This window comes from Polistes canadensis, unplaced genomic scaffold (genome assembly GCF_001313835.1).
Source record: "Polistes canadensis isolate GaletaPanama2010 unplaced genomic scaffold, ASM131383v1 scaffold_152, whole genome shotgun sequence".
NCBI lineage: Eukaryota > Metazoa > Arthropoda > Insecta > Hymenoptera > Vespidae > Polistes > Polistes canadensis.
This window is the reverse complement of record NW_014569699.1, coordinates 186,835-202,452: the sequence shown is the minus strand read 5'-3', so window position 1 is coordinate 202,452 and position 15,618 is coordinate 186,835. Positions and strand designations below refer to the sequence as shown.

Sequence of the window (15,618 nt, the reverse complement as noted above, 5' to 3'; positions counted from 1 at the left end):
TATATATATATATTTTTTTTCTTCTTTTTTTTTTTAACGAAGAGGGGTGTATAACAATATACTTTTCATTGGCTGTGAAATTCTGAATAGAATGTTCTTAAAATTCGTATTTTATGTTTAACAATAATTTGTTATTTCCAGCTATTATTGGATTTGTGTAGAATCATTGAAATTTATCGATTAAACCTTTCTGGGAACATTCGTTCAGTTTTATTCTCTTGTCATTTTAAATTGTGATAATCATGGTGTCCCGTTGAATTGGTGGTACAAGAAAGTAGAGGCAAATTATGTAACTTATTTTTCTAAAAAAAAAAAACATCGCGTGAACAAATCGTATTTTAAATTATCAATTTAATTTTTCACATAAAATCAATAGCAAGGCCCTACTTGCTTGTATCAACCAATAACAGTACACACTCTATACTATTATTGATATTTATTAATTTTTTATATAAAAAAAATCTAATGATTTTTCAAATGAAATAATATCTTAGACGATAATAATTTGCTATAATAAGTGATACATTTGTTTGTGATAATTGTTCCGAATAAAATTTATTATTTTGATTATGTGTGCTCTTTAAAGTTGTTAATAATTTAGGTGTATAGGCGAACAAGAGATTAAAAAAAAAGAAAAAAAAAAAAACCAATGGAAGTGGTTTTTTTTAACAAACGAAAAAGAAATAGAAAAAATAAAGACGAGATTATATGCGTAACATCATATAAAACGATAAAGCGTGTGTAAGTTAACGTTTTAATACTTCACTTAAGATTTGTCCTTATATATATGTTATACTTGTAAATTATTTAAAAGAAAAGAAAAAAAAAAGAGAACAAACCTTATTAAGAAACGTATCACATAAGAAAACGTACCTTGCTTAACTGTCGGATTTTATTGGCAATAAAATCAAAATTGAGGTTTAAACAATTGTATTGGAATTCGAAAATGAAAAAAGAACTATAATGATTTTTGTTTTCTTCTAAAATAGTCTCTTTGATTCTTCTGTTTTCAGATTGTGGGATGATCCCAAGGCAACAACTACAACAACAACAACAACTTCACCAACAGCAACATCAATTACAACAATTACTGCATCAACGACAATATTCATTACCACCGGAAAACTTTAATTACAATCAAGAACGTTATGAAAGATATCAGCAACAGAAGAGTGGGTACACTTGTTACAAATGTGGCAATCATTTTACGTGGCGTAATAATTTATATAATCATCTTAAATTCCAATGTGGTACATTACCAAGATTCAATTGTCCTTATTGTTCTTATAGGACGAAACATGCGTCCAATGTAAGATCCCATGTACGAAGGATACATCCTGACGAAAAAGTTTACGTACTTGACGTTTATACCAAACAGTCGGATGATCCAAAAACTTAAAACGAAATACTTTTACTAAAAGTACATTTTTTTTTACGTGCAATATCTTTCCGCTCGGTTTGTGGGTAGTGATTTCGTGAATAGGAACGGAAATGTGTAAGAGGAAACCGTGTGTGCGTGTATGTGACGAGAAAGAGAAGGAGAACGCATCAGCTGTGCAATTTATCTACAGTTATACAGTGTTGTGTATAAAATCTAAAGTTATATTTATACGTGTAGACTATATCTAATAATTATTTCGAATAAATATTTTAGTGCGTATCTTTTTCATACTTTGAGGTTCATTCCTGTCGCTGTCAATATAATATTTTTAATTGTGATTAAAAAAGGTTTTCTCGATTAAAAAAAAAAAAACTAAGTAATTAATTACGCGGGTAATTTTGATTGTCTCTAATATTTCTAATTTTTTAAATATTCACCAAGGTAATTAAATTTTCATGATTTTGTGATTTGCAGAGATGGGTAAATCCAGAGCAGAATATATGCGAAAATATCGGCAAAAGAAACGTGAGGAAAAATTAAAAGCTGGAGGAGTAAAGCCGAAAAAAATTGCGCGTAACTCAACTGAACGAAGCAGGGATTTTCGGGCACGTGCAGCGAGCAAAATTCTCTCACAAACTAAAAAAAAAACCAATAGAAACATCGACGGCCGACCTAGCTAATTAATTACACGGGTAATTTTGATTTTCTCAACTCAAGCTCAAAATGAACACTAATCGAAATGTTTCGACAACTAACAGTGGTACTGTTATTGATTCAGTTTTTCAACGGTTTTTAAATACTTTGAAATCACAAATATATTTGTCATATTTTAGTTATCATAAACCTATTGTCTCCGCTTGTCCCATTTTATTCAACAAGAATAATTATTTTTGATAAAAAATTGTGCATTACCCCTTGTGTTAATTAAATAAAATGTTCATTAAAGATATAATTATTCGGTAAACAATTATTTCCAATCATACCCGATTCATTTACATACCCTACGGTATGTCTAATTTCAAAGGTAAACTGAGAGATACGAAAAACAACAAATATTTAAATAAACACGTTTTCCAATTTGACAACGTTTCACAAAGTGTACAAACGTTTTCTTCAGATCTTCGATTTGAATTTGTAAACATTATTCTGCGTCTTCCTTTGATTGTATTTTATCCTTGTTGATACCAAACAATTCTTCCATTCAAATTTACCTATTTCGGTTATTAACTCGTCAGTTTGCAAGTTTAAACGTTCGGTTAACATTACCAGAAGTGACACGGAATTATTTTCTATTTCAAATGATTGTTTTCCTTCATTGTAATTCGTAATGAATATAATGTGTAATGTATATGTTTTTTCCTATTAGATGGATCGTTTAAAAATTTGGAAAAAAAAAAGAATAAAAAAAAATGATTTTAATAATTATAACAAATTGTATATTCGTCTCGTTTAAATGACACTATCAATGACTTATTAATTTGTAATTTTTTTGTTTCAGATCGTTTCAATTTCTACGAATCCCCCCCTACCGACAAGCCGATAAGCTTAATTTTAAGTAATTCAAACGATCCTCATCTTTATGTTGATTCATTTAATACGGTCGAAGAAAAATACTTTGTTATTGCAATACCGCGCGAGTTAACATTTTTTCCTGTCCCTTTTATTGTCAATACACTTGCGGGGGAATTTTGATTGAATTGAATTCGCCAAATGTCGAAATAGTTTTTTTTTTTTAACGAAATACTTAAAATACGTTTAACACAAATTTTTTTTGTGTTATTACACAATTTAACAAAAAAAAAAAATATTAATAATTTATTCTTTTTATTTTTAACTTTTTTACAGACTCTCGGACTATTTTTTTGAGGAACATCAGAAATAATAATGGATCCATCTAATGATAGGAAAAAAATGTCTGACGATTCGAAGAAGAATAATAGTACGTGTTTTAATATTCATCCAAATTCTAACAATTAATTATTGTAAATATTCATTTTTCTAAAAACAAACATAATAATTATTTATTCGATTGTTATTTATTTTTCCGTACAAGCTGATAATGATTTCCAACGAAACTCGGAAACACTTACGCCTACCATGAATGGTAATATTAAATGTGAATATTTAAAGAATGCATACATTTAATCTTTTTAAGATATTAATAATCGGTTATTGCAAATGTTCTTATCTGTCAGTCCTAATAATTTATTTTCATTTTTTTGTATTTTTATCTTTTTACAAGTCGAAAAACCCAAAGAACAGTCAGAAACACCGTTACCTTTCTTAAGCAAGGATTTTCATGTATTTAAAATACCACCAATTCCGAGTACGTTCAATTTTCTTTGATATTTTTTTATAATCGATTACTATTATTCAAAATGTTCTCTTCTATCATCAATGAATAATCCTAATGATTTATTTTTTTAATTTTGTCCTTTTAGAATTAAGAAGACCTCGAAGAGTGTCAAGCCGATTTGTACTTCCCCCTACAGATGAAAACCAAGAGTTACCAAGTACAATTGGTATTAATACGTTTCATTTTATTTAAGATACGAATAATCAGTTATTGCAAATGTATTTTTTGTCAATGAACAATTCTAATAATTTATTTTCCTTTCTTTTTTTTTTATCTTTTGACAAGTCGACGAACTCAAAGAAAAATTAGAAACACAAATACCACCTTCCTTGGGCAACAAGTCGCAAGCATTGAAGATAATGCCAATTTCGGGTATGTTCAATTTTCTTAGAGATTTTTATAATCGGTGTCTATTATTAAAAATGTTCTCGATCATCAATGAACAATCCTAATAATTTATTTTTTTAATTTTGTTCTTTTTAGAATTAAGAAGACCTCCAAGAGTGTCATGCCGATTTGTACTTCCCCCGACAGATGAGAACAAAGTGTTACCAAGTACAATTGGTATTAATACGTTCAATTTTATTTGAGATACGAATAATCGGTTATTGCAAATGTATTTTTTTTATCAATGAACAATCTTAATGATTTATAATTTTAATTTTGTTCTTTTTAGAATTCAGTAGACCTCCAAGAGTGTCAAGCCGATGTGTACCACCCCCCATAGATTTCAATCAAGTGTTACCAAATGCGATTGGTATTAATACGTTCAATTTTATTTGAGATACGAATAATCGGTTATTGCAAATGTATTTTTTGTCAATGAACTATCCTAATGGTTTATAATTTTAATTTTGTTCTTCTTAGACTTAAGTAGACCTACAAGAGTGTCAAGCCGATGTGTACCACCCCCCATAGATTTCAATCAAGTGTTACCAAGTACGACTGGTATTAATACGTTCCATTTTATTTGATATATGAATAATCGGTTATTGCAAATGTTCTTGTACAAACGAACGATCTTTATTTAATTATTTCTTTTACTTCTATTCTTTTCTAGAAGCACACAATCCCAAACAAAAGCCAGAAACATTTATACCTTCTAGAAATGGTGAGAATGAAACAAATGAAATGCCAAAGTTTTTCAGTACGTTTGATTTTATTTATATTTTTGCAATCAGTTATTGCAAATGTTCTTGTCTACACTGAACAATCCTAATAATTCATTTTTTTTCTATTTTTATCTTTTTACAAGTAGACAATTCCAAACAAAAGCCAGAAACATTTATACCTTCTAGAAACGGTGAGAACAAAACATATGAAATGTCAAAAATTGATAGTACGTTTGATCTTATAGAAATATTTACAATCGGTTATTGCAAATGTTCTTCTCTACACTGGACATTGTTTATTTTATCATTTCTTTTATTTATATTTTTTTTTAAGGAATGGACTATCCCAAAGAAAAGTCAGATACAATTATTCCTTCTAAGAATGATGAGAACAAAACATATGAAATGTCAGAACTTGATAGTACGTTTGATCATCTTGAAATATTTATAATCGGTTATTGCAAATGTATTTGTCTGCATTGAACAATCATTATTTAATTATCTCTTTTATTTCTATTCTTTTTTAGGAATGGACAAGCCCAAACAAAAGCTACAATTTTATATACCTCCTAAGTTAGACGATAACGAAATATTAAAAATTACAAATCTTCAGAGTACGTTCGATCTTTTCGTGAGATTTTCATAATCGATCATTTCAAATGTTTGTTGCCTGCAACGAACGAACCGAAAAATAATTTATTTTGTATTTTTCTTTTTTATATCCTTTTGTATAGAAGCAGACCTTTTCAAAGAAGTTTCAAAAAGTAGCGATTCTTGTCAGATTCAGGGTAAAGAAAATTCGCTCTCTAAAAAACCGTATTTTCCACGTACGTACGATCCTAACAAACGTTTAATATGCAAATTCATTCTCGTCCACGAACATGGGAACACAATCTTAATAATTAATTTTCTTTTCTTTTTGTTATATCTTTCACAGTGGCAAACTTTCTTCAAGATCAGTTCCACAAATTTTACAAACACATGTATAGTAACAAGTTCAATTCGAAAAAACCTGAAACTCCTAGTACGTTAAATGGTCACGTAAATATCATTGCAAATAATTTTCCCGTTGTCCTACGATTAATTTCTTTTCTTTCTTTCCCCTTTGTTTTTTCATCATATTAAAAAACAAAGAGAAAAATGACTGCGAATGTTCTCTCGTCATCTGTGAACGCAATTCTCCTAAGCCCATCTTGCCCGGTTAGTGTTTCAATCATTTATTTCTATTTCTTTTTTTTTTTTTTTGTCCCACTTAATATAAATGACTTTTTCTTTTTTTCTTTTTATTTATCTTTTACTTTTTTCTCGTTCTTTTTTTTTTTCGTCGGCAGAAAAGGACGCAGAAAACAAGGACATCAAAAAAGACGACATCAAAAAAGACGACATCAAAAAAGACGACATCAAAAAAGACGATATCAAAAAAGACAACATCGAAAAAACAAATTTCGAAGATGCATACTACGATGATGAGGACTACTATGATGAGGACTACTATGATGAGGACTACTATGATGAGGACTACGATGATGAGGACTACGATGATGAGGACTACGAAGATGCTTACTTGGAAGATGACAACCTCGAAGATGAGATTAACGTGAAAGATGAATACATCGAAGATGAGATTAACGTGAAAGATGAATACATCGAAGATGAGATTAACGTCGAAGATGAATACCTCGAAGATGAGATTAACGTCGAAGATGAATACCTCGAAGATGAAATTAAAGAAGAAATTACCTCAAGTGACGAGGAAAGACTATATCAATCTCCTGACTGTAAAAGTACGTTAAACAATCGACAATAATTTGTTTTATGTTTGGTTTTATACTCATCTCAACAAAATAACCCCCCCCCTCCCCTCGCGATTTCTCTCTCTCCCTCTCTCTTATTTTTTTCTTTTTTTCTTTCTTTTTCTTTTCTTCTTTCTTTTTCTTTTTTTTTTTTTTCTTCTCTTTCTTTAGAATCACGAGTTGCCCCGAAAACACCACCACGACCACCACGGCCACCATCACGACCTCCACAACTACCATCACGACCTCCACAACTACCATCACGACCACCACGATTACCACCACCACCACCACCACCATTATTATCATCATCATCACCAATGGTTGATGATAGTGATGAAGAGGATAATGAACCGACCGAATCTGTAGCGTGTAGAAAAATATTCGACAAGAACGATGTTTTTCGTCATAGTACTAACGAATGCGATAAATTGCTAATATACATCTGTAAGAACTGCGATTATGAATGCAAAATAGCTTCTTTAGGTTTAAGACACATTAGAAAGTTTCACAATAATGATAAATTGTGTAATTTAAAAGCAGTACGCAAGATTTTATTTGACCTTAATAGCAAAGTTCGATACTATTAAATTAATACATATTTGTTCTTTTTTTTTTTTTTTTTATTTCTTGTTTAATCATTGATTTTAATTTAATTTTTATTCTCATTAATATATTGTTTCTTATAATTATATATATCTTTATTATTATTATTATTATTATTATATTCTATTCGTTTTTATTTCCAAATATTTTCGACTAGAACTTTACGTTCGAAGCACACGATGAATTTTAATATTACGACCAATGAAGGTGTTCTCGAATATTATTTAACATTCTTTTTACCTCTTCTTTTCTTTTCTTTTTATTATAAATAAGATCCAGTATACTACATACATCATATAACGATGTCAGAAAAAAAATGTTTTTAAGAAAATATTTTCTTTTTTGACTATACAATATTTGATTGTTTCGTTTATTCATTAATTTTTTTTTATATATACCAATTTATGTTTTTCTTTATTAACGTTGTATATCGATAGAAATTGATTCTTTTATATATTATATATTTATATATTTATATACTTATATTATTATATATATAAGTTAAAATTGTTACCACTTACTATCGATAAAAGGAATAAAAATCAAATTTATGTTAAATTGTTTGTTCTTTATGTCTTTTCTTTTTCAGGAATGCACCGACCACTGGGGGGAAGGGGGAAGGGGGGAGGGGATCAAGGAATATATTATTAATAACGAAGACTATAGTAAAGAAAGAATATCATCGATCAAAATATTGTGAAATATCAAAAAAAAAAACAATGTAAAATACACAAAATCTAGATTTAATTTCGATTAAATTGGAATTATTTTTCATTTATGTTTTACCTTTTCACATAAATGTATGAAATCATAATTGTTTATAATTGTATTAGAATACACGTATTAACCTGGAAATATTTATTTTTCATGTTACATACATCACTATAACGTGATAACTCGCGTGAAGACTATTCGATTAATTAATACATAATTGTAGAACAAACTTATTTAATATAATATGTACAGTGTTGTGTGTTAACAACAAGAAAAGAAGACAAAATCAATCGAAAATAAATTGTTCATTTGGTAGAAAAAGAAAGGAAAAAAAAAACAAACAAATCGATCAAAAAAAAATTTATTTCGGTTGAGTTTGCCATTTTTTTTTTTGTAAAAATCGTCGTCAATCGTTGTAACTACCGATTTATTTGTAAAAAAACAGATAAAAACAGAAAAAAACCTTTACACTTCTCAATATTAAATTCTACAATTTTTTATGTATTTTTGTTTTTGGTTTTTCAGAAGAACAAGAAGTAAGGAAGATCAAAAAATACGACAATTTCTTGATAGATATCCTAGAAAAATTCGTTTACCCACAATCCCCGAATGCGACAGCTTACAAATACGTTTTGAACAAACACTTGAGGAATTATTGCAACGTGGAACCGAAGTTTCTTTGAGAAGCGTGTGTGTGTTGGTGTTTCCTTATTAGAAACAATATGCAATATCGTATGATAAAATGATAACAAAAGAGACAACGATACCACCATTCACACACACATACAGTATTTATTAAAATTTGTACACCCCCCCCCCAAAAAAAAAAAAAAGAAAAAAAAAGATCAAAAATATCTATTAGAAATAATAACAACCAAATGATTATTTCCACTAGACTCGAAGAAAATTTTCACAAATTTTCTTTATTATTTTTGTTTTTTTGTTTCTTTTTTTTTTCTTTTTTTTCTTTTTCTTCTTAGTTTTTCCAGAATCTTCTATTAAATTTTTCTAATCGATTATCTATAGTGTAAGTTATCATTTACGTTTTTTTTTCTTTCTTTCTTTCATTTTCTATATTCTAAAATCGATCTAATCGTGTTACGTTTGTTTGTTTGTTTGCAGTTAACTACGCGGAGGAGTCAGTGTTCAAAAAGAAACAAGTGATCGGTAGGAGCGAAAGGTTCCCATGTCCAAAATGTTCCAGTACGTTTTGCGAAAAATTTATCTTAAACAGACATTTGAATTACGAGTGCGGTCAGGAACCGAGATTCCAATGTGCGTATTGTCAATATAGATGTAAAAGAGCAGCAAACGTTTACAAACACGTTAGAATGATGCATCAAGAATCCGAAGTATGTGCTATAGATCTTGTCACCAATCGCATTTACAGACCCGCATGATAAATACTTTTTTTATTATTTTTTTATTATTATTATTAATACCACTTGTACTCAAGAGCAGGTGGAAAAGTTTCGAACCTAACGTTTTATTCATTTTATTCATTTCAATAAGATAAGTTTGTTCAAAACTTTTCACAATCCCACACACGTCTGTAAAAATCTTTTTAGTTTCTTTTTTTAATTTATATAAATTATTTCTATTACACAATCGTTATATTTTATTTGTAATTTTTAAAAGACGAAAGTAATTGTTTTCATTATGTTTTACAATGATATTAAAGAAGAACCGTAATTAAACGATCTGGCTACGTTAAATTACTACAATAGTTTTTTCTTTATATCAATAAAAAACCAAGTGACATGGTCACGGTGATAACACGGATGGGTGACCCGTTTGGGAAAAATAAAAAAACAAAAACTATGCGACTCAAACCCATAAAAAGGGAGATTGTATAAAAAGACGAGAACATTGAAGTAAAATTTCTTTTATCCGAATTAAACGAAAAACTATAGTTTGCTTGGATGAAGGAATACTTTTTTAATAATAAAATACTTGTTCTCATGACGATCGTTGTATATATGAATAAAAAAAATAATACAATAATTATAATATTTATATAATTGATACACTAACGAGAAATTAATATGACGTGTTTTTGTAATGTGAATAGTAATAATTGTAATACAATAGAACTTCCAGTGTGTTAGAATTATTACAATATAAAAATAGAATCATAACTTTTTATAAATAAAAGAATTTTTGTACACAATAGTAGAACGCATAGCTATTTCTGTTGCATTATCAAAGTGCATTCATTCACAGTGTTCGAATGATGGAACGTTAGAAATGAAAATCTTGAAGTACTGGAAGTTCCATTGTAATGATTATAAGAATTAACCGTATCGTACTATTTTATTTACATTCCTTTTTTAAAACTGTTCTTAGTATATCATAAAAATTGCATCAATCATACCCAAACTGTTTCGATTATTTTCTCAAGCAAATATTATATTTTTCTAAACAAATCCTATTAATTTTCAATTCTATCGTTATCCGTTCGATCCATTATCTGTGATGTTGAATCTAAAAATAATACAATTTCATAATCAAATACACGTTTATAATTGAACGTTATACATATTTTTGTAATAATAATAATAATATTAAAAGCCATAAGGTTATAAGCATGAAAATTAAAATAAAAAGATACTCGTTCAGTTAGAAATTGATATATTGTGGGTCTTTGATATCTAAACGAACACACACACATACACACATTAGTCTGGTACATTTAATTTAAGATTTTAATTATATTCAATATATAAACGTCAATATATTTTTCCTAACGATTTACACATCGTTTTTCTAAGCGAAACTTTGTTTTTATTTTACACTTGAATATATGTTCTATGATTATTTTAACAAAAAAACAAAAAAAAGAAACGACACTTTTATATATTATTTATATACGTTACCCGTTTTTCTCTAGGAAAAATCATACTAAATACGTACTTTTACGTGACCCACTTTCCATTGATAGTCTACGAAAAACGTAAAAGCACGTACGTTTCCCGCATGCAATGTGTTAATATTTCCATTGCTGTTATAGAAACTTAATAACGATATAATGTAATTCAAATAAAATGAACAAAAATAAAAGTGGGAAAGAAAAGAAAAAAAGGTTTAGTTAGAGATAACATGCTTAAACGTACCTTTTAATTGATAATATGTATACCGGAAGAATTATTTTTATGAATATAAAAAAAGATAAAAGAAATAATATTATAAAATATATTATAATTGATAAAAAAAGAAAAAGAAAAAAGAAAAAAGAAAAGAAAAGAAAAGAAACATTAAAAATATTTCTTTTTTTATATTTATAACTGAACGAGTTTTCTTTTATTCTTGTTTTCAGGACTCTACTATGCCTGGGACGCAAATGCAAGTAACGAAATCATGAGTATTGGCGGCAGAAAGTTTCCATGTTCAAACTGTCCAAGTGTGTTTGGTCAAAAGCATAGTTTGACGAGACATTTGAAGTACGAGTGCTGTCAGGAACCAAGATTTCAATGTTCGGAATGTCGGTATAGATGTAAAAGAGCAGCTAACGTTTACAAACACGTTAGAATGATGCACCGAGAATCCGAAGTTTGTGCTATAGATCTTGTCACCAATCGCGTTTTCCGACCATCAGGTTAATTATTTATTTATTAATTTTTTTTTTCTTTTTGTCATTTATCATTATTACACAATCACTATCTAATCAAGCAGGTGGAAAAGTTTTGAGCTCTGACGATTGAAAAGAATTTTGTTTGTTTGTTTTACAGACAAAAATTCGATTGTAATATAACTTTAAATAAAATGAGTTAGGTTTTCTCTCTCTCTCACTCTCTCGTTGAGGGCTATCAAAACTTTTCAACCCACGCTTTTTTCGTGTAAATCCTTATATTTTTGTTCATTTTTAATTTGTGCAAATCATTTACCAATACAATTGTTTTATTTGATTTTAATTTTTTCTAGGACAAAATGTATCTCGGTAATTTTTTTTTTTACTATGTTCTACTTTAATATCATTGTGTAGAACATAGTAAAAAGCTCGGCTACGTTGGATTATTAGTTTCAATTATAAAACTATAATCAAACAACGCGGATACGATAGTAAAATGGATGGGTGACCGACCACCACCCGTCTGAGAAAATAAAAGAACAAAAGTTATGCGACTAGAGTTTATAAAAGTGAGACTGTAAAAATACAATAACGTTAAAGTAAAACCTTTTGTTTCCGAATTAAATGAAGAGCTGTAGTTTGCTTGGATGAAGAAATACTTTTTTATAATAAAATACTTATTCTCACTACGATCGTTGTATATATGGATAAAAAAATAATACAATAATTATAATATTTATAAAATTGATACATTAACAAGAAATTAATATGACGTGTTTTTGTATAATGTGAATAGTAATAATTGTAATACAATAGAACTTCCAGTGTTAGAATTATTATAATAAATGGGAGTCATGATTGTTTAAATGGAAGAATTTTTGTACATAGTAGTAGAACGCATAGCTATTTTATTCACAGTGTTCGAATGATAGAATATTCCTAATGAAAATCATTGAATACTGGAAGTTCCATTGTAATGATTATAAGAATTAACCGTATCGAACTATTTTACTTTACTTTATTTTTGAAAAACTGTTCTTTAACTTATCATAAAAATTGCATCAATCATTTTCAAACTTTATCCATTATTTTTATTTTTCTCACAATCAAATATTATTTTTCTAAACAAATTTCTTCTTAATTTTAAATTTCTTTTTTTATTATCGTTCGATCCATCATCTGTTATGTTGAATCGAAAAAAATAATATAATTTCATAATCAAATACACGTTTATAATTTAACATTATATACACATATTTTTGTAATAATAATAATAATAACAATAATAATAATTAAATTGATTTTGTTTAGTTCCAAAATGCTTAATCTCACAAATGTGTACATTTTGTTTACAGAATTATGCTGGAGCACGCCGTTCAGATTGGTTGACGGAAAACTTGAGAAATATCCGTGTCCGAATTGTAAGACAAGTGAATTCAGGGAAAAGTTGGCTGTCTTAAAACGGAATAGATACGGAGCCGGTGTTTTTCCGAGATTTTTGTGTCCTTATTGCATGTATATGTCGAAAAAAAAATGTCACGTTGAACGTCACGCATCTAGTTTGCACAAAAAGAATCCGGTATACGTGGTTGATTTGAAACATTGCGTTTACAAATGCGAAGATTCACATTGATCGTATTTAAAACAATAAAAAAAACAACAACATTATTATCGTTCGTATCTTTTACGGAACATATTTTAAGTCAAACTAATAATAACCAAAGAATAATATAAAATAAATATATAAAGTAATTTGACGTAGGTATACGGATAACTTTATCAATCTTATTGACGATAGATTATCATTCATTTTTCATTGAATTAATTGAAATATTCAATTTTGTTTTCTATCGAACGTCTGTTAAGAAGACACCTATTTGAAAGTTTATCTTTTTTAATTTAAACTACAATGTCATTTGCATAGGCATGCTTAAACAAAAACATTCAAATAGGTTCTCGTACAAGCACTTATGCGAATATAATAATTAATTATATTATCAAGGTTTTGTATTTAAGATGTCAGATGTTTAATTTTATATGCACACAAGCGAATACACAATTGTTTCTTTCTTTCTTTCTTTCTTTTCTGATATTAATAAAATTATTTTTTATTTTTTTATTTCCACATCATCTCTTTTCTTTTTTTATTTTATTTTATTTTATTTTATTTATATAAATTATTCAGCTGGTACATCGATCCAATCACGCTTATGCATGTTACTCCCCGCCCCCAATCTTACGTTCCTTTTTCTATTTTCTCTTTTTGTTTTTAATTTTATTTTTTCATTTATATTTCCACATTATTAAGTATGCTTTACGTGGTATCGCAGTTTTTATTGAACCAATATAAATATTAACTAAAACATTAATCAATGATTGTGTTTATTTCAAAATTTAATGAATTATTAGCAAATTTTTGACGTTTATCGAATAAAATACAAAATTCAACTAATGTTTTATTAGAGACTTTTGTTTAATTAAATCTAAAAAAAAAAAAATATTCGATTTCAATTCAAACAACACTAATTATTATTAACAATATTATACATTCCAATATTTAATTGTAATCTTTGTATACACCAGTTTCTTTTGGTAATTTTTTGTTTTTTCACTTTGGCTTGTATAAGTTATCCTTTTAACAATTTTATTTGCGTGATATACTAACGATAATTAAAAATTCTATGTATTTATCGAAGCCTAATTTATAAAATATTACGTGTGTATTGGTGATGTATAAGAAAATTCGTGCTGTTATTTTTAAATTCTCATTGAAAATTGAATTCTAACTCGTTAAATAAAAAAATTTAAAACAATAAAAAAGAAAATCTATTACCAAATAATTGTACTCTCACGAATATTATATTTCGAGACACGAATGTTCTATAATATCCGATAAATAATTATTTATAGGTAAAAGGGTATAATCAATTATAATTATTTTCAGATTATGCAATTTTGTCGATTAAATAGAATAGCCTCGTTTTCACGTGTGAATCTTATTGAAATCTATGTGTATAAAAAAAAAAAAAAAAAAAAAGAAAAATGCAAGTAATTATATATTAGAAAAATAAAAATGTTACGACCATTTACGGTAGGAGTCAATTAAAAAGATACTAATCCTTGCTTGATCCTAAACAAATAAAACCAATTAAATCAAAATGTTTGTGAATGGTGATTCTTAAAAGATTGTATTTTTTTTTTTTTAATTTTTTTTTTTAAACCTCTTCGTCAACTTAAGTACAAATTTCGATTGATTCTTTCTCTCTCTCTCTCTCTCTGAATAAGTATATTTTATTGTTGTTTTTCAGAATTCTACTATGCCTGGAACACAAAGACCAATAACGATAGTGCGAACAATAGAAGCAAAAAGTTTCCATGTCCGAACTGTCCAAGTGCGTTTGGTCAAAAACCAAGTTTGACGAGACATTTGAAGTACGAGTGCGGTCAGGAACCAAGATTCCAGTGTCCATATTGTCATCACCGAAGTAAAAAGACATCTGACGTTTATTGTCATATTAGAAGGAAGCATACCGAATTAAAAGTATTCGCCATCGATATTCATAATGATTTCAAGAAGTGATAATATGATCGATTCAAAAGAAAACGAAAATTAGAAAAAGATTAACGTTATATTTTAACGATTAATATTATTTAAAAAAATGTGATCACCAAGTTAACTTTTATTTCCGATGGTTTATTAATATACCAAGAAACGTGAACAAAGTTTTGTTATAAACAGTGAATGAAAAATGTTCTAACAAATATATATATATATATACGAGGTGTCTTCAAGGTTTTATGACAAAACTTCTATGATCATATTTTGTTAGTAGAAATAAGACAAATTGTTGTTAAGTAAAAAAACTAATGAAATTATAATAATTAAGAAGAACTGAGATTGAACTGATCAATGAGCAGCAGGTCATACTGAGTATATTAATTCAATCAATTCAACTATACTTCTAATAACATTTTTCATCTTATTTCTACTCGTAAAATATTCTTTTGCAGTTTGGTCGATAAACTCTGGGACACCCTGTATAGATAAGAAATAATTTTTAATCAATTGTTAAATAGTTTATATTAAG

General features: G+C 27.9%; 1 protein-coding gene across 32 annotated transcripts in view; it reads left to right on the top strand.

Moving 5' to 3' along the window:
* Positions 1-15,618, top strand: part of LOC106788730 (longitudinals lacking protein, isoforms A/B/D/L-like) — a 267,171-nt gene that overhangs the window by 71,301 nt on the left and 180,252 nt on the right. The window contains exons 7-8 of one of the 32 annotated variants that reach the window (XM_014752241.1): positions 1,014-1,172; positions 9,085-10,733. The exons of 30 other annotated variants lie outside the window; for them this stretch is intronic. In XM_014752241.1, coding sequence (XP_014607727.1) covers positions 1,014-1,172; positions 9,085-9,362 — 437 coding nt within the window. In that variant the 3' untranslated portion in view covers positions 9,363-10,733. Of the gene's footprint in view, positions 1-1,013; positions 1,173-1,855; positions 2,077-9,084; positions 10,734-15,618 lie in introns of those variants that run through there. One more of the 32 variants, XM_014752255.1, reaches the window with a different exon arrangement.